Source organism: Gastrolobium bilobum, unplaced genomic scaffold, assembly GCF_033153095.1.
Source record: "Gastrolobium bilobum isolate Gb01-03AN ecotype WA unplaced genomic scaffold, APGP_CSIRO_Gbil_v1 utg354, whole genome shotgun sequence".
Taxonomy (NCBI): Eukaryota; Viridiplantae; Streptophyta; class Magnoliopsida; order Fabales; family Fabaceae; genus Gastrolobium; species Gastrolobium bilobum.
In genome coordinates, this window is record NW_026897778.1 from 266,170 (window position 1) to 286,955 (window position 20,786).

The 20,786-nt window shown below is 34.3% G+C and overlaps 2 protein-coding genes and 1 non-coding gene across 5 annotated transcripts; 2 read left to right on the forward strand and 1 right to left on the reverse strand.

Annotated features, from left to right (window-relative positions):
* The first annotated feature begins 210 nt into the window (after nt 1-210).
* Nucleotides 211-1,997, forward strand: LOC133310259 (cyclin-dependent kinase inhibitor 7). The gene is made up of 4 exons (XM_061511159.1): nt 211-615; nt 907-965; nt 1,076-1,249; nt 1,425-1,997. Exons 1-4 carry the CDS (start codon nt 274-276, stop codon nt 1,489-1,491), a joined length of 642 nt encoding a protein of 213 aa, XP_061367143.1. The 5' UTR covers nt 211-273; the 3' UTR covers nt 1,492-1,997.
* A 12,644-nt stretch (nt 1,998-14,641) lies between these two features.
* On the forward strand, nt 14,642-18,965 carry LOC133310252 (uncharacterized). 3 transcript variants are annotated; one of them, XM_061511150.1, is made up of 7 exons: nt 14,642-15,123; nt 16,710-16,767; nt 16,894-17,007; nt 17,121-17,156; nt 17,292-17,531; nt 17,627-17,768; nt 17,852-18,965. In XM_061511150.1, exons 1-7 carry the CDS (start codon nt 14,912-14,914, stop codon nt 18,340-18,342), a joined length of 1,293 nt encoding a protein of 430 aa, XP_061367134.1. In that variant the 5' UTR covers nt 14,642-14,911; the 3' UTR covers nt 18,343-18,965. The 3 variants fall into 3 exon arrangements, with proteins under 3 accessions (XP_061367134.1, XP_061367135.1, XP_061367136.1); XM_061511151.1 differs by having other exon boundaries at nt 16,894-16,998; XM_061511152.1 differs by having other exon boundaries at nt 16,927-17,007.
* A 1,516-nt stretch (nt 18,966-20,481) lies between these two features.
* On the reverse strand, nt 20,482-20,553 carry TRNAT-UGU (transfer RNA threonine (anticodon UGU)). Its single transcript has one exon. It is a non-coding gene; the product is annotated as a tRNA-Thr (tRNA).
* Between the last annotated feature and the right edge of the window lie 233 nt (nt 20,554-20,786).

Sequence of the window (20,786 nt, forward strand, 5' to 3'; positions counted from 1 at the left end):
AAAGTCATTAAAATGGTAGCACTTAGCAGTCATCCTCGCAATGACGTTGTACCCGTATGGTTGAGGGAGACAAAAGGACCCACCGTTGATTAATAAATTAAATCTGAACCGTCCATCGAACCACCACCATCATCAATATTCCTCTGCGATCACCCTCTTTTTAAGCTCCCTCCATCTCGCTCCCTTATTCTCTCTCTATGCCTTGCCTCATCTAAAAATAGCAAATAGAGAAAGAGAGAGAGAGAGAGTGTAAGGAACAGAAGGAGGAAGAGAATGGGTGATGATTGTAAACGCTGTGCTCCAACAATTGCAGCCATGGAGGATGCTTCTTTAAGCGGAACTACCATCTCCAAGAAAAGGAAAACTAACTCTGCTGCTTCGCGTGAGTTGCAGTTACACTTTTCGGATATGCAGTACCTCTCGAACTCTCATTATTCGTTCGGTGACTTTCCAGACATTACCGTCTCGCCGGAAACTTCAGTGAATTCAACCGGCACTGTTGTTTCCGGTGAATTTTACTCGGATCGCTCCCCGCTGTCTTGCTGCAGCTCAACCTATGTTATTGAAACAGGCGAAGTCGTTAAGGAGCTCGAAACTAAGCCGTTAGATCTGGAGGTTCGGTTCTCGAAATTCTGAATTTATGAACACTTTCGTTTTCGCATTCTTCAGGTTTTCAGTATGTTATAATTTCCATTTGGCTGCTCGGAATTTTTATTTTTATTTTAAATCCCGTTGGAGTTTTAATTTTTTCCTACTTGGCTGTCCCAATTTTCTTGGTTGCCAAACGATCCCGGAGTTATTCAAGTTTCGGTTTATTTTTCTTACTCGACTCGCTGTGTTTAATTAACCTATTTAATTTTTTTTATGTGTATTTGTTTACATTCGTGAATTAATGTGATCCTGCAGCTGCAGACCAAGGGTTTCGAAACTGTAGACTCAACGAACCTCAATTTCAAATCGTTCAGGTAAACTCCAGTTCAAATTTCTTTCTCCGTGTACATGTACAATTTCCTAACTAAACTTAGCCACTTAAACGCTACCTGCATTTTTTTTTTCTTCCATCTTCGCTGTTCAGTTTGTTGAGTGAGCTTTCTGGAGACTCAGAAGAATCAACGATGTTTCCGGCGATATCTTCAGCGGCGGCGAGCGAGCAGCGGAATTTTCCGGCAGTGAAGACGCCGCCAGAGGCGGAGATTGAAGAGTTCTTTGCAATGGCTGAGAAGTACGAGCAAAAACGGTTTGCAGAGAAGTAAGTTTATCCAAGTTTATAGCGGATAGCTAGTAGTGTTTTTTCCATTTTTATTCTTATTTTTATTTTGTAGTTTTAGTTTTGTGTGACGCAGGATAAGGAATGTGACTCCACTCGCATTGTAGCGGAGCCAGAATCGAACCCTAACTAACTAACAACTTTCCCTTGTTTGCAGGTACAACTTTGATATTGTTAGAGATATGCCGTTGGAGGGTCGGTACCAGTGGGTTCGTTTACATTGAATGCCATGAATGAGAGAGAAAGTGCTGCCTACTGGACACTGGTGACTGGTGAGGAAGCTAACCTTACACGAGGTAAAACGAAATTGAGCGTGCTACTTCTGTGAGAGACGGTGATGCTGCTGGTGGGTTGGTTTTTGTACAGCTAACTGCTTTCTCTTTGTCTTCGTGTTGGATACATCAAAGCTGGCTTTTCTGCAACAACACAATCTCTGCACTCATAGATAGAAGTGTAGAACCTTCTTTCCGCAGATGATGAGGCGAACCAAAAAAGAAAAAAAAGGAAAAAAGAAAATAAATTTCCCACATAGAACACAAAGATTCCATTTGAATTGGTGTCCTAATATTCGGCATTGTAATTGAGACAGTCTCTTTCAGGGTTTCCAGTACAATGAAGGGGTTCAGCTAATTCTTAGGGCTGTTTTTATTATTCATTATTAGAAGAATTCATCAGTTGAACATTAATTGTTATTTGGTAATTTTCGATGAAAAAAGTGTCTTTTGTTCCAGCTTCCTTTTGGCTGCATGTTTCCTTTTCAGCTTTACGCAGCTTCAATTATCTTTTTTTATGTATGGCATTCTTTTTCTCCTTTATTAGGCAATTTTGGAATATCCCTCCATCCCAAGCTTTGATTCCCCTGTTTGGTGTGGGGACCATGTGCCTGGCGCATAAAGAAATGACTGCATATATACTAATTTAAGTCTTCCTCATCTCTCTTACGCGGGTTAATGATTGAAGGTATCTGCTTACCAAATGCACTAAATTTTAACAAAAGCTTACAACACCGCAACTGAACCTACGGCCTATACCATATAATATGACTAAGGACTATATAAATCCATGGACCAACCCTATATGTCTAAATTTATGGATATGTTCGGTTAATTAGTGGAAACCATGTTCTCCTTTGCATTGTTTTGGTAGAATTCTTTTTTTGAATGAAATAAATTAATGAGAGAATCTGGTCCATATTTTGAAAGTGTAATTTTCTTTTGGATTGATCTTCAATTATCAAAAGTTGCTAATATGTACGTTGATCTTTTAAATAGATCAGAAGTACTGAGGAGTCATTGCATGCCTTTACTTGAAAGTGAACGCTTAACAGTTCACATGACAATCGTCATCATAGTGTGCCCACAATTAAAGTAAATTAACAAGTGATGCTATATATTATATAGATATATACCCTAGCTAGTTGAGCAAATAGGCAAAAAGGAAAGTAGCTTTTAATCTTAATTTTGTGTATTTCCCTTTCTCTTTTGCCTCTTGTTAACGGTTGCTCATAAAAGGATAGATAGACGTGACATAATATTCGTTATGAATATATCAGTGAGAGAAGGCAAGAATAAGATAGTAATGACAGAGGGAATTGTCGAAACGAAAAAAGAAACAGGGTCCATAGCCTCCCATGTAGAATGTCATCATTACACACGTGTCCAAAATGGTAGCACCACCACCCTTATCCATGTCATCATGGATCCAAATGTGCAGTTTCCAGCCTTCCCGTGTTCACCTTTCTTTTTTATACGACGAACCTAAAAACAATACAAGATAAATGATGAAAGTAGAAGACTTGCACGTGGTGTGGTGGAGTAAGATCGCGGGGTTTAATTTGCTTTGGATCTGATGCCATTTTAAAATTGGGGTGCACAGCACACCACAGATATGCAGGATTTTTAACATAGCATATAAAATGATAAAATAAAATAAAATAAAATAAAATTAACTGTAATAAAATTTATTATTATTTATACAGAATTTATTTATTCTGTTTTATTTTTCATAATATGATATTATTATGTCAATAAACAATGTAAGAGGATTTAAATTCGTAGTTAGGAAGGCAAGCCAGATCATGTGGGTAGGAAAGAGAACAAGAATTGAATTGGGTGGTATATACTATATAGTAGCAGTGGACAGTGGTGTTGGGACTTGGGAATAGAATGTTGCTTATTAATTAAGGGTAGAACACTAGAAAAGTATTGGTTTCCCGTTTTAGTGTATACGCAGATCATTTAAAAAAAAAGTTAATTTGGGAACTATTTTAGACTTTAATCAGTAAAAAAATTCATTGACATTACCTAAAAATACGCACATAAAGGGGCTTTACTAACTGAATCAGCTACTATCTTTACCCTTCAATTAATAATTGATATATTTTGAGAAACGTTTTTTAAAAAAAAAATTCAACACAAGTTGAGTAGGTGAGAAGAGAATTTGGATTCGATTATCAATAAATACATCTTTGTGCAAATATCGGAGACGACTTGCCTCAAATTAAGAGGTAATTATGATTTGTATATCAATTTTTTTTTTCTCAAAACTAAAATTGCATATTCATTCTTAAAAAATACATTTGACATTATTTTAGTATCTTGAATATTTGTTACAAAATTAAACAAATTAGTCGTCTAAATATTTAAACTAAAATCAAAATGATTCAAATTAATATTACATTAAAGTTGACGTAATGGTATTTTGAACTCATTTTAAATCTTAAAAATTAATTTATTTTCACAAATATATAAAGAGTAAAATTAATATCAAATATACATTTTGACGAATAAAATAATAATTCAATTACTTTTCATGGGATACATTTTTTTTTTGGATACACATGGGATACATTTTTAATATAACCTATGAAGCTTGAAAAGTATCAATTATTGATTTCAGCCATTATATGATAAAATACATTTCTCATATTGTATGAGATAATTTTATTTCATTTTTATATTGTATGAGATAATTTTATTTCATGTATATAAAAAAAATGAATGAGACCCATAAAAAAAGAAAAAGAAAAAAGAATGAATATTCCCACCCACTTTTTTATGTGTGCATTAAACAATTTTTTCTCATACAATATAAAAAGTATATTCCCCTTTTATGATATAAAATACATAAATTTTCTCTCCGGTTTGGGTTCATGGTTGGTTCTTACTTCTTTTTCAACTTACGAGACCGAAAGTGGTGCTTCCAAGGAAGGAATTAGTGTAATGTCAAATGTCAATGTGTATTAACGTGACGCTCCCAATAAAATTATATCCTTGATTTTCATTATTTATACTTTCGGTAAAATATATTCCCATTAATTACCGCCGGTCTTGAGAAATTCATGCATGTCTCCAATTTCAGGACAGGATAATATAATTAAGTTTTCCAATTTCCTTTTCTTTGAATTAATTCCGTTTCAAACATCATTAATTCTTTAAGTGTTGCTAACTTAATTGATGAACCCCCAAGGATATGGGTAGCTCAGTTGACAACTGAGTGTTAAAGGGTTTACTTTGGTCAGGGATTCAAACATTAGTCAAAATAAATTCTTGGAATTCTTTTGACACCAGCAATCCAATGCACCATTTATTTTAATAAAGAACTAATCTTAGAGACCGTACACCAAAAATAAGGTGGCTAAAGGAGGTTGTATGAAGATACCTCTAAGTTATCTACAAAAAAAAACTTAATTGATGTTACAAAAATATTTCTAAACTACCAAATATCGTGTATTTTAGGAGTATTATTAGATGGGTTAAAAGTTTCTTATGTTACATAAAAATGTCAACTCATTCCTGCACAAACATAATAGCATGGGTCCCATGAAAGTTTAAAAAAGAAAAAAAAAATTGAAAGCGACTTCTTTTCTATCTTCAGGAACGGATTGAATTCTTACGTTACATAAGAATTTCAATCCCCTTATTAGATTTAGGTACAATTTGAACAAATATATTTAAAATTATAATAGATGTGCATAATCAATTCATGTAAATCTAAAGTGTACATTAAAAGAGAAAATGTCTAAGTTTATAAAGAAGATATGCATAGTTAATTCAAGAAGAATTTGATTTATAATTTAAAGGTTAAAAAAGTACAAAATTACATATTTAATTCTTCTAGGGATAGTAAATTAAGAGATTAAATTAATCTTAAAAGAAAATACTCTAATCTATTTTATAGCGATTGATTTCAGGTTAGGAAAAATAAGGAGATGTTTAAATTATTAAGAAAGATCAAACAAAATTTTACAGAGAAGAACCATTCCATTTCACCTAATTTACAAAGATGCCGATATGAACAATTTTGCTAATGGTTATTATTACTTGTTAATGAGTGCCTATTTGCTTATTGAGTAGCTTATTATAAACGATATTGTATATTATATACACGAAATTAGAAAGCAATTTACAATTTACTATATATTACTTTTTGTTATGTTGTTATTTGTTCACATTAACGATAAGCAATGATAAATAAAACTATATACTAGATTTATGGCAAAAAAAATTAAAATATTATTATTTTAATAAAAATTTACAAAAACATAACTTTTTTGAATCAATTTACTGATTTATTGTCCTCAATCACGCTTAAAACACTTACATGGTCACACTCTATTCAAGCATGACTTAGGAGAGAGACACGCTTAATGTAGGCATAACCAGACACATCCCATTTAGATATTATCTAGGAGATAGACACGCCCTTATTTAGGCATGACGAAAAGAGAAAGAAAAGGGGCAATCTGACGAATCCTCTGTCTTCATTTGAAGCTGTGTGTTTTCGTGTGTGTGTGTGTTAGGTCGCACATCTCTCGGTATTGTCAACTTTGAATTTTGGTCTTGCACAAAACTTTGTTGTGGTTCTGTAATTATAAGATTTTGTTACTCTTTTGGTGTGCTTGGATTTGGATTATCCATCCTGTTCAGAAACCCATCTCACATATTCACCCAACACCGCTTCTTTTGAAGCCTTTCAATCAAAAGCAATTGGGCAGTCTCACTTCAAAATATTTGCTAAAGGTATGCAGCCTCACATCATTAGACAATTCCAATGGGCCAGTGTATGCTCCTGCAGCTATCTTTGCTTTTAATTGTTCCCAAATCCATAGGATGCTTGATGATACTGAGATAATCCAGAATATTCAACTTCACCACATCTACAAGGGTATTGAAAACCCAAGCATACTGCTGATTCATCAATCATTTCAAGAGCGAATCACAATCTTTCATCAAGAAAATATTTGCACTGCTTGGTGAAGAAGTCCGCATTGCAGACTCAAACTTTCCAGGAGAGGTGTGTCTCTTGGGCACGTACATGGTAGACGTGACCGAGTGCAATAAATTCGTAAATTGGTCCAAAACAATTATATTTATGTAATTTTTATTAAAATAACAATATTTTAATTCCCCCTGCATTTATTAAGTTAAGAAGAAATTTGTAATTAGTATTGCTAGCTTCTTGTTGAATGATCATTTACTCTCACTAAGTAGCTAATATTAATAAATTAATAAATAAAAATGATTTATTATTTCTTATGTTATAGAAGATAAATTTATCTCCTACACACTCACAAATGTATGAGATCTATTTTTTTCTTTCTCTCTCTTTTATTTACATGGGACCATATGCGTCCCACACATTTTTATCAGTGTTTATGAGATAAAATTTATCTCCTATAACATAAGAAATATTAACCACTTAAAAAAAATTATAAAGATACATGAAGTTAAGAAATATGCAAATGATGTTGAGTGGTTGTTCCCATTAAGTGGCGAACATAGTTGTGTATCCAGGAATTCGAACTCAAGGGCATTGGTTAAACTAGAATAACTTCTTGCCAGTTGATTCTTATATTTGGTGGTAATTTATTTATTTATTTACTTTTATATCACTTTAAATTGAATTTTCTTAATTGTTATTGACATCATTAAATTTCCTTTGGATATTTTTTTTTATTTTTTGGATACAAGTGAAAATTAAACACATACAAACTACTCAAAATCCTTCACCACTAGACCAAACCTAATGACTTTCCTTTGATATTTTATAATGCATTTTATTACAATAACTTTTTTTATATATAACATATATATGCCATCGATGTTAACCATCTAGTTAATGCTGCTAAGAGCTAATTAGATACCACAAAAGAAACATTGTCAATTTTAAAAACTCAAATGTTGCGTACAGCACTCGTGTAATATAAATATAGAAAGAATAAGGCAGCGATAGCCAATTTATACACATTTACGTTGCTGTCAGATGACAACATATACTCGTGTAGAAGAGATCGTCTGCGATAGAAGATACCACTGAAATTGTTTCGCAGATCCCAAAAGTAGCATCACAAATGCATGGGAAACCAGTTCAAACTTCAAACTTCTCATGGGGGATAATCTCCTAAATAACTGTCGCAGAGTTCAAAGACACTTGGCAGATTCGAACCAGTGTCCTCGGTGCTTTGTCCATGCTGAAGACACCATCATCCACATGATCATAGACTGCCATTGGAGCAAGGGTACGTATTTGGCAGAAGCTATTAAACCCGAAACTCTGGGCTGATTTCACTTCTCCCATCCTTCCCAACTGGCTCCACCAGAACTTGGGTCATAATCCCAAGCAGTATGGTAATCCAGAATGGCCCCAACTCTTTGGTATAACCTGCTGGATGATATGGAATGAAAGAAATAGTCTTGTCTTCTCTTCTCCAACAAAAGCCTCTCTAAGGAAGGTGTAGTCAGAAATGCCAGGACCTTTCTTCGGAACCATGTTGAAGCTAAACATAACTTATTGAAAGCAGGTCTGAACCAAAACAGCAAAGCCGAGATCCAAGTGAAGTGGTTTCCCCTGCATATGGGTGGATAAAGCTGAATGTAGATGGTTCTAACATCAAGAATGGCAATGTTACTGGGTGTGGAGGTGTGTTTAGGGATGAAGAAGGAAGATGGAAGCTTGGTTTCTCCAAAAACCTTGGTACAGGCAACTCAACCAAGGCTGAACTATGGGGAATACTTGCTGGACTCCTTCTAGCGTGGGATCAGGGATTTAGGAAAATTCACCTAGAAAGTGATTCTACAGTTGCTGTGGACTTCATTCATAAGGGTGTCCAGTCCAACCACCCTCTTTCCAATCTGATTTTCAGAATCCAAGAACTCATGAAGAGGAGCTGGGAATTTAAAGTTACTCGTACCTTTAGAGAAGGGAATAGTGTTGCTGACTGGCTTGCATCCCAAGCTCATCTTCATGGCTGGGATACCAAAGTGTTCAAGGAGAGTCCTTATGGGTGTAGGGATATTTTGTATAGAGATGTTAGGGGTACTGCTACCCCCAGATTTGTAGCTATTTAGGTCCTCTGTTTTTTACTTTCCTATGTATTCAAAAAAAAAAAAAAACTTCTAAGATAAAACCATGCGTGAGAAAACTGTTTTAATTTTATATAATAAGTTTATTTTGTTTACGAAGTATCCCTACACCCATAAGGACTCTCCTTGAACACTTAAAGCATGTTATCGCAATCAAACATGTTATCAATCATATAAATCATCCAATAATACAATTAAGGCAATTTTTTATAATAAAAACCTTAATCCATAATTTCCTAAAAAAAATAAAAAAATTACAGAGTAATCAAATAGGAAACTTTTGCGGCTGATTTGCTCCTTTTCTTATTGTCCATAGTTTCTGTTTCAAACCACTTTATGGTAACCATGGGCCCAAAAGCCCAAAATACTAACTTTTGGCGAGAAACCCTAAGTCAACATTCATGAACCCTAGCCGTCACGTCCACTGCACCGTCACCCGAACTCATCTCAGCACGAAACTCCAGGGAAAGGACCGCCTTGAAGAGACGAGTGCACCGCCGCCGGAACCACCCAAAATGGTGGCTGGATGCTCCCTCACGCTCTCATTCTTTGCCCAAAATAATGACATGATTTTCGCTGTGAATGAATGAATTTTTATATAAGAATTAGTATGAAAATTTACATCGTTCATGTTTATAAAAAAAATAAAAAAATTGCAATATGTATATCTGAAGTATGGATTGTATTGTCTTATATATACTTATTGTTAATTTTATTGATGCATTATATTGTGATTATGATATGAGATTGATCTATTAAGTTATTTTCTCACATTATGCCATGTTTTTTAGTCACCAAAGTGGCCAAACTAAAAGTGTGTAGATAACATAAAAGTCATTTATTTGTGTGCATTATGGTTATAGTTTGTTAGTCACCAAAGTGGTCAAACTAGAATGTTATCGCATACATAAAATTGTCATTTATCCATGTACTTATGAAATACAAATTACTGAAATAAATTGGATAAATTGACGTTGCTGATTATTAGAAATGAGGGATTCACCCAAAGATGAATCATATTCTATAATTAGTGACATTATGTGGCAAATTAGTATTTTAATTAAATATATTTTAATTATCCAAAGATAATGGTTATATTTAATTGATAAACATTTTTGCATATTAATGTTTTGGTATTTGCTTATGATGAGTATATTGTAGTATCTACCCAAAGGAGTGCTACTTTGTGCTTGTATGATTTTATTTGAATCACATTTATGATTATTCATGAGCTTTTGTGTATGTTATTTAAATTGCAGCTTTTTCCATGAATTCATAAGCTTCATCTGTTACTCTGTTTGTTGGTGAGAATTTCTCAGATTGGTGTGAACAAGTCAATTTTCATTTAGGTGTTATGCATCTTGACTTGGCACTCCTTGAGAATGAATCCACTGCTATTACTGAAACTAGTAGTGAGGAAGAGAAATCTCACCATAAGGCATGGAATCGAAGTAACAGGTTGAGCCTTATGTTCATTAAGATGAATGTTTCCAACAACTTGTAAGGATTCGTTAAGATCCGAACTATAAATCCAAATGAAGATTGTTTTCTCTTTATGGGAAACAGAAAGAAATCTTCGATTGAAGGCATAGGGACTTATCGTCTAGTCTTAGATAGTGGCTCTCATTTAGACCTATTGCGCATCCTTTATGTACCTTCATTATCTAGGAACCTTATTTCAGTTTCTATGTTGGATGTTAATGGTTTTAAACTTATGTTTGGATCTTGTTATTTCAATTTATATAAGAATACTGATGTTGTTGGTTCTAGTATTCTGATTGATGATTTATATAGATTGAGATTGAATGAGTCTTATGCTGAATCACTGCTTAATGTTGTTTATAATGTTGGATTTAAGCGTAACATAGAGAATTAGAATTCTGCTTTCTTGTGGCATAGAAGATTGGGTCATGTATCCAAAGAAAGAATAATGAGATTGGTTAAGAATGATATTTTGCCAAATTTAGATTTTACTGATCTTGAATTATGTGTGGATTGCATTAAGGGAAAGCAAACCAAACATAATAAGAAAGATGCCACGAGAAGCACCCAGCTTCTAGAGATTATAACATTGATATTTGTGGACCTATGGACACTCCGACTTTTAATGGGGAAAAATATTTCATTACCTTTATTGATGATTTTTCACGTTATGGCTACGTCTATTTGCTTCATGAAAAATCTCAATCAGTGAATGTCCTAGAGACATTCGTTAAGGAGGTTGAGAGGCAGTTAGATAAAAAGGTGAAAATCGTAAGGTCAGATAGAGGTGGTGAATATTACGGTAAATATAATGAGTTAGGACAATGTCCAGGTCCATTTGGAAAATTCCTCAAATAGCATGGCATATGTGCACAATATATTACACCAGGCACACCACAACAAAATGATGTGGCAGAAAGACGTAACTGGACATTAATTGATATGGTCAGGAGCATGATAAGTAACTCCTCATTACCAAAAAAATAAATTATGGACTTATGCGCTTAAAAGTGCGACCTACTTGCTGAATAGGATTCTTAATAAGGCAGTTCAAAAGACTCTTTTTGAATTGTGGACATGAAGGAAACCTAGCTTAAGGCACCTGTATGTTTGGGGTTGCCCAACTGAAGCAAGGATTTATAATCCGCATGAATGGAAGTTAGACTCTCGAACGATTAGTGGATACTTTATTGGTTATCTTGAGAAGTCCAAAGGGTATGTATTTTATTGTCCGAACCACAGTTCGAGAATTATGGAAATTGGTAATGCAAGATTCATTGAGAATGGCGAAGTTAGTGGGAGTTCTAAAAGGGAAATTATGCAAATAAAGGAGACTAACGTAAATGTTTCATTGCCTATAATTGTTACTCCATCTATTAAATTCTCTAATGTTGTTCCAATTGTTGTAGAACAAGATGACAACACTGAACAACATTTGAATGAAGAAGTACTCCCAGCAGATGCTAACTTGTAGAATGCTAATGCACAAGAACCGCATGAAATAGAATTAAGAAGATCCCAAAAGGAATGTAGACCAGCTATTTTGAATGATTATGTGGTTTATCTGCAGAAGTCAGATTATAACATTGGAATCAATAAAGATCCAATTTCGTTTTAACAAGCCATAGATAGTATAGAATCCGATAAATGGATTGAAGCTATGAAAGAAGAGCTAAAATCCATGTATTATAATGATGTCTGGGATCTTGTCAAATTAGCTGAAGGTTCCAATGAGTCGATTGTAAGTGGGTCTTTAAGACGAAACGTGACTCTAATGATAATATTGAACGATATAAAGCTAGACTTGTTGCCAAGGGTTATACTAAGAAAGATGGCATTGATTATAAAGACACATTTTCACCTGTCTCAAAAAAGGATTAATTAAGGATAATTATGGCATTGGTGGCTCATTATGATTTAGAGCTACATCAAATGGATGTGAAAACAGCCTTTCTTAATGGTGACCTAGAGGAGGAAGTTTATATGGATCAACCTGAAGGTTTTTCCATGGAAAGTGAAAGAAAATTAGTGTGTAAACTCAAGAGGTCAATATATAGACTTAAGCAAACATCCCGACAATGGTATATCAAGTTCAATACCATTATTACATCTTTTGGATTTGAGGAAAACACCGTTGATTGGTGTATTTACCATAAGATCAGCGAGAGTAAGTTTGTTTTCTTAGTTCTTTATGTTGACGACATCTTACTTGCTACAAATGATTTGAGTATATTGCGAGAGACTAAAGATTTTTTCTCAAAGAATTTTGAAATGAAAGATATGGCAAATGCGTGCTATGTGATTTGAATTGAAATATTCCGTGATCGATCAAAAGGATTGTTGGGACTATCTCAGAAAGGATATATCGAGAAAATTCTAGAGAGATTTAATATGAGTAAATACTCACTTGGAGTTGTTCTTATACAGAAAGGTGATAAATTTAGTCTCATGCAATGTCCAAAGAATGATGTTGAACGAAAATAAATGGAATCAATTCCATATGCCTCTGTTGTGGGCAACTTAATGTATGCTCAAACTTGTACTCGGCCAGATATCAGTTTTGCGATCGGGATGTTGGGCAAATATCAAAGTAATCTAGGAATGGAACATTGGAAAGCTGCAAAGAAAGTTTTAAGATACCTTTAAGGCACGAAGGATCACATTTTCATGTACAAAAGGTCCAATGAATTAAAAGTAATTGGATATACTGATTTAGATTTTGGTGGATGTCTTGATAGTAGAAAGTCAATCTTTGGTTACTTGTTTATGTTTGCCCAAAGAGCCATATCATGGAAAAGTGCAAAACATACTATTGTTGTTTCATCCACTATGGAGGCCGAATTTGTGGCATGTTTTAAAGCCACAACTCATGCATTATGGCTGCGAAACTTTATTTCAGGGCTTGCGGTTGTCGACACCATTAGTAGGCCACTGAAAATTTACTGTGATAATTCTGCAGTAGTATTCTTCTCTAAGAACGAGAGATACTCTAAAGGTGCCAAACATATAGAGTTAAAATATTTTTCCGTTAAAGAGGAGGTTCAGAAATAAAGAGTGTCAATTATGCACATCAGAACTGAACACATGATGGCAGACCCTTTGATGAAAGGGTTACAACCAAAGCTATTTAAAGAATATGTTGAAAGTATGAGCCTTGGTTGTATTAAAGATTATTGATGTGTGACACTCTGAGCTCACCTATGTGTTTCTAACATACATTATGTTTCCTTGTTATTTTATGGTTGTATACACATTATGAATTTTGACAAGGAAATCTTTGTAAGACATTATGTGGACTATTATGTTTTCTATATTATGAATTTTATATGAAGGATTGTTGGTGTTGTAGTATATGGAAAGGAATGTACTGAATTAATAGCTCACTATCGCCATAACTCACACTTGACAATTTATCTTTCATGATGACTAACATTAGAGATGAACATGTATATTATGATTAATCAGGTCAAGTGGGAGAATGTTAGAAATATTAAGAGTCAATTATAATATCAAAAGAATTTTATTATAATTATAATATTAAGACTCTTGATATTACCCATTAAACGTTATATGACCCAATTAATTATTGATGCATTTAATCTCAATCAATAATTTGGTATATGATGGACGTACCAGATTATAAGTTATGAAAATATATATATTGGGGATGGTCTTCTCTCCTCTTCAACCCTAATATCATTCTCTCCATCATAATACATATCAAAGTAAAGAAGGCTTAAAAGAGAGAAACTACCCTAACACAATTGCTCACAAGATGATGACTATTGTTAACCCTTCATCATCGTTTCTGGATATGTCTTTATCTCTCATGTGTATGTGAAAATCAAGTATTCCCAAGATCTTTTATCATATTCTTATTTTATGATTTATGATCATGATATATGATGAGCAAACTAAAATATTGGGCAAAATTGTTTTAGTTCATCCTTTTCATATTTGGGAAATTTTCCCCACATTATATATACCTCCCTGCATGAAGAGTTATTTTCTATCTTCGTCCATTTTCTCCATTACCTCCCTTGGAATACAAGGAGGTCTATGCCCTCACATTTCTTCATTCCAAACTTCTACCTAATCCTCTATTTGAATTATAAACCATACTATCGCCTCCCTTAATTGCTCTAATTTAAGACACTTGACCCAGAGAGGAAAAGAGCTCCATTCTCTAGCCCTATTAAGTTCAATAACCATAGTCATATTTTATAACGTGACAAGCCATACAAATAAAGGGTTTTATACTTTTTATAATATATGAGATGAGCCTTTTCATATCATATTGACAAAAGTCATATGAAATTTATATATTAAAAAAAATTATATGTGAAACTCATCTCAATACAAAAATCAAAAAATGTTTAGGAAAATTTTTATTCTCTTAACAAGTATAAAACCAATAAACAAAAGCAATAATTTACTAGTTGGAGTTAGAAGGCTGACTCAGAAAGGAAAGCTGTATCCTGAAAAGTAATTTGTGTCCTCTATGGATTTGGCTATATGTACGAACGAAGGCTGAATCATCCATGACCGTGAATTGAAAATCGAAAATGGCCCTTTCAGATTTTACCCACACGCTCACAACTCACAAACAAGATTATACAGTATCTACTCAGCATCCCCCATCACCCACACATTAATTAAAACTCAACGACACCATACCACCCTTTCCAATTTCCAATTCCAAATCATCGCTGTTGCCATCAACCATAAAAAAAGTTATCAACTTTTGAATTTCCCAGCTCAAATTCACTTGTTTCGCTTATTGGGTCATCTCCGAGCTATGCGTGGAGCTGAAGGTGAAGCTGGTGGAGGTGGTTGTGCCGTCAGAGGCGGTAATATCTACTGGGGAAGAAAAGATGCCACTGATTTCAAAGGAATCGTTGTAATCTTTGCTTGGATTTCTGTTCCACACACCCTGTTACGAGATTTCGTTGATCTATACTCATCTTTGGGTTGGAATTCCCTTGTTTGTTATGCCAATTATCTCTCCGCGTAAGTTTTTTTTTTTTTTTTATATATGAATTCTTACCCCTTTGTTTTTGGGTCATAATTTTTCTTATCTATAGGGTCTTAGCCATTTTTTTTTTTTAATTTGATGTGGTTGTTTGTTGTTTGAGAATTGCTTTGATGGGTCATCAAATGGAATTAATGTATCAACAACCTGAAAAAATTGGTGGGCTTAGTATTACAGGAGGATGAAACACTGTAAAAATCAGAGCTTTCTTGCACAATTTGAACTGAAAAAGCTTGGCTGTTGTGTAGTATTTCTTGGTCATGGAAAGTATAATCATGTAATTTTTGGTTACTCGTGCGTGTGTTTGGTTCTTTGGGTTATCAATAAGAATCATTGCATTTCGGAGGTAAATTTAGTTCTTCTAATTAAAAGCTTTTGCGGCTTTATAATCTTGACATAGTTTTATTCTGGATGATTTTGAGGTTTCTGTTTCAAAATGTTATACCTCTGGGACAGAATAGTTGCCTTTTTTCTTGGGATCTATTTATTTTTCATTTTTCTATGAGCTAGAGAGAGGCATGCACATACATGTGGGGCTTTTTTTTTTTTTTTTTTTGGCATATTTACTTGATCTCAAGCTTGAGAGAAGACAGCTTTTATGAGCTGCATGTCATGTTTGCCTTACCATGTGGAATGATAGTATAAGTTTGGCTTGGATGATTCTTTACATGTGAAAGTAGCAGATTGGTATGTAGTGTCAAACATTTAATCGTATGTTGGCACCTTTTCTCAGAATTAGGTTTTCATCGTCCATTAATTATTTCTCTCCGGGTTGGGAGGAAGAAGAGAGATAATATTTATGATGTTGATAGATAGTTGGTGGAAACTATATGTTGACCTTCTTTATAACTTTAATTAGAGGGGACCATGTACTGAGAATAGAGTAAAAAGTTGTTCCAATTTTGAGTGGGCAAGCAATGTATATCTATCTTACACAGATTTACAAATCAAGAATATGGGTGGATTGGAGAGGTGTAATTATTGTTCTTATTGAATTCATACCACAGTTTAATGTTGAATCTTGTAAGGCAGCTATGGATTTAGCTGCAAATAAGGGAGGTTTGTGCTCCTATTTTGATACATAGGGAAATATCAGAGTTGTCTGAATATACATGTCCCTACATCTTACATGTGTCGGGAAGCTTTTATTTCTGGTTGAAGTGCTGTACAAAGTTCAAATTGTTTTACTTCAGGCACCAAAAAAAACAAAATAAGTAGTTCTACTTCCAGTTAGGTTAATGAGATTTATAACGGAAGGATTACTGTGATTTAAAAAGAAATGTCAGGACAGTAAAGCATCAAATATTACTAATATCCAGTAAGAATATATTAAGTACACTTGTATTAGGCCTAGTGTTGTATTATCCTAAATCCTTTTCTGCCAAAATACTTAAGATACATGCTCGAGTGATGACCTACTAAATAACTGTTGAGATATACTATTTTGTGTTTTTATTTTGTTGGTCGCAGGTCACCTCCTTATTATATTTGTACTCATCTTACCTTATTGGTTGGTTGCATAATACTGATGGAATTTTTATATCACAATTCTCCTCGCATGCAGATTCCACGATGAAAGTGCCATGCCATTGGCATTTTGTGTTCTTGATGAACTTATTGAGGTTAGTTTTAGAAATTGGAAAACATGCTAAGATTTATATTGATGCTCTTACATGTAAATTTAGAAATCTCTTAATAATGATGTGGCCACAAATATCTGGGTATCATTTCTTAGCTTTATGTCATAGGATTTAAGCAAAAAAATTCCTTGGAGTATGCAGGAGCTGACAACTAGGTCCTGTCCTGTCGTATTTGCTGCTTTTTCTGCTGGGTCAAAAGCCTGTCTGTACAAGGTATTTCAGGTAATTTTAGGCGTCCAATCTTATCTTTGGTATGGAGAATATTAAAGTTTGAAGTATTGTATGTCCTTTTGGAGTATAAATGCCCATTTTAATCGCTTTTACTATTAATGCAGCTTATTGATGGAAGATGTGAAGCTCCGCCCTACTTGGTAATGCACTTCTCCAATAAAAAAATTATGAATTCTGTCTTTGTTCAGTCTGTGCTTGTTTTCTTCTTTGATTGATGGTGTCTTCATCTTTATGATCATCTTGAAATTCACTAGTTATTGATTTATTTTTTGTAGCGTAAATATCAATTGCTTAGGAACTGTGTTTCTGGACACATATATGATTCTGGTCCGGTAGATGTTACAAGTGATTTTGGCTTCCGCTTTGCTCTACATCCTTCCATTGCAAAAGTGCCTGGACCATCAAAGCTTGTTTCTTGGGTAGCAAAGTCTGTTGCTTCTGGTTTAGATGCTTTATACCTAACTAGATTTGAATCCCTAGCTGCTGAACATTGGCATGCTTTATATTCTTCTGTTGTAAGTATCTCTCTTGACCACCTGGAATCTTAAGTATGTTTCTTTTTTTATTCTTGATTATTTTAAAATGACTCTGATTTCGTTTTTGTCTTTAGAATTTTGGAGCTCCATTTCTAATTTTCTGTTCTGAGAATGATGATCTTGTTCGATACCAAAGTATCTATGATTTTGCCCAACGTTTACGCAATCTCAATGGTGATGTCAACCTCGTAAATTTGAGTAGCTCCTCTCACGTCGGTTTGTCTGAGACCCATTTTAAACTATATTGGGGCAAACATAAACCTGTTTTACATGATTATTATTATTATCATTTGTTTCAGGTCATTACAAACATCATCCAATCCAATATAGAGCAGCAGTGAGCCATCTATTGGAGAAGGCTGCTTCAATATATTCGCAAAAAGTGATACTTGAACGAGAAAGAACTGGTATGGATGGTTCGCAGGATGAGATATCTGAGTTAATCTGTGACCTGCAAAAGGTGGCAATTAATTCAAATAAGAGCCTTAGAAGAGTTGCACTAGGGCCAACCGATCACTTCTTTTTGCCTAGTTCAGCGGGACATTACAATGATAGACAAACTGGGACTCCACAAGATGAACAGAAGGAAAAACCTGTTTGTCTGCCCAGCTCTCCAAGCATCAGTGCTCATAGTGTCCTTGGCCAATTTCTTTTTGATGTTTGTGTCCCTAAGAATGTTGAGGGTTGGGATGTGAAGTTTTCTGGGAATCTGAATGGGAGGTTGTGTGCTTCAGCTCCTAGGCATTCACCTTTCAGAGGGATTAAACGCATCGGTCGCTCCAGGTTATGAAGTTGTTCTTATATCTGACTTGGGGGGATAACTTGTTTGAAAATCAGAAATTTTCCAAGACATTACTGGAAAATATGATAGATTTTGGTGGAACAATGTGCCGCTATATCTGGCAGGGGAAGTGTAATGGTTGCAATGGTACAACTGTTAGTTACTCGGCACTTTGAGAATAGGAGGGATGATATGGATAAAAGGTTGCTTGAGTTCCATCCCATCTTAGATAATATTTTCAATGAACTTGTAGTACATATTATACCCACTTAAACCAAAAACACATCCATTCACTAAGATCATTTACAGTTATTTTCTTGACAACTTCTTCATAAATGCTGTTAGGTGAGTGGATGTGGGTTTAGTTTGTACTACAAGGAGTACGGAAAATATTTTCTGCGTCTGATTACCCTTAGGAATAAACGGGTGATCATGACTGTTGTCACCCCTAAAGTAGAGCTTAGTGGTTGATGCTTGGCTAGGGTAACCATTCACTGTAATGGCATGAAATGGGATATACTGTGTACTAAGGTATTTGTAACTGAAGGTTGGGCTAGCTGGTTATTATGAAAATAGCTGTAGCCTGTATATATTATTTATACACTTCTGAGGGAATAAAATATATCATGTTTTGAGGTTGGAAACTTGTTAATTATACATGTTTTGTTTGTTGATAGGAGTTTCGCATCCCGGGAACACTATTGTTTGGTGGAAAGTTAAGTATCTGGGTAGGAATGTTCATAAATGATTTAATCTAATTGATAAGAATATAACTGAAAAATTAAAAGTTGAATGAATTGAAAATTGAAAAAATTAAAAATTTGAAAAATTAAGGGCCTTGTTTGATTTTTGCATGTGAAAACAGTTATTTTTTTCTATCAAAAATTAAAATACAAAAAAAGGAATATAAGTTGAATATTTATTTTTTATTTGATTGCTTTACAACTTTATTTTTCATGATTTGTTTATGGGACAGGATATTGTGACAACCAAATAAAGTTACAACCAATGTTACTACCAATCAATCTCACCGTTAGATTGGTAGTAGCGATCTGACGGTCCTCATTGGTCTCTTAAATAGTCCCTCTATATTTGTTTCTCTCTCCCCCTTCTCTCTCTTCCCTTCTCTCTCTCACTATACACTCTGCCACCACTGTCGCTCTGCCTCCGTCACAGCCTCTGTCCAAGATGTCTATTGATTTTGGATCAATTGGCCTGACCCATACCAATTTTGAATGTGTTATTTGAATGTGTGCTTTGAAAGTTATTGCATTGAAAGTTTCGCAGCCTTGGATCGATTGGCCTGACCCATACCAATTATGAATGTGTTATTTGAATCTGTTATTCTCATATGTCTATTGAAACTTGAAACTTCAAGCCTGAGCATATACTTAATTAAAGAAATTTACATGGGGGGCAGATCATGGATAAAATCATTCCAGATTTCAGTTGCAATGGAGTCCCTTAACTGAGAATCAAATGCAATTTCTTCAGTATCAAAAGAAAGATCCAGTGATTCGAATCTGGTAAGTTGCAATGGAGTCCCTATAAAGAAGCGTAAGTTGCTTATGTTGCATGACCCCTTTTCCATCATGCCTTCTGGAACTAGATACGCGATAATTGATCTGCTCAAAAAATCGAATCTGTAAAAATCGAACCCTAGCTCGTGTATTCGACAAAGCTCTCCGCGGGATGCAGCGGCAGCACGGCGGCGGCGGCGGGACAGAGGCTATGGACAGCGGCGGCGGCGGCAGAGTATATATTGAGAGAGAGAGAATGGCAGAGTATATATTGGTTGTAACTTTATTTGGTTGTCACAATATCTTATCCCTTTGTTTATAGAATAGAAAATTGGAAGACAAATTTTAGTTGATTTTGTTCTCTATAATTTGATCTCATGAATTATTTATTTTCACTTCAAACCAGGTTGATGCCGCTGCAAATCATTGACTCTACTAGAGTGTCAGTGCTATTTTTTCCATTATTTTAGTATTTTCAAGCTTTTAAAATTTATTCTCAAAATAAAATTTATCAGAGGTTTTTTTGATATTTTTCATTTGTAAAATAATTCTAAGAAATAAAATAAAAGGAGAAAGAGAAACAATCTGTTGTGAAGATTTTTGCTTTCTCAAAGCCAAAAAGCTTAATTGCCCCCATGCAGGATCGAACTACAGACCTTCAGTTTACAAGACTGACGCTCTACCACTGAGCTATAGGGGCGATTTTGACCAAACGATTAACGAAAGAAATTTAAATATTTAATTTCTCTAATTCAGGCTGGCACTTCTAAAGAAGTCGATAAGAATAATTTCCCTTTACGGAGGAAAAAAAAAATAGAAACTGTTTTTTTAATGGATAACATATTAAAAGGAAAACATCTTTATTCAATATCAACTTAATGTACAATTTACGCTTCAGGATTTCAATAATAATCTACCTTTATCAGATATCTA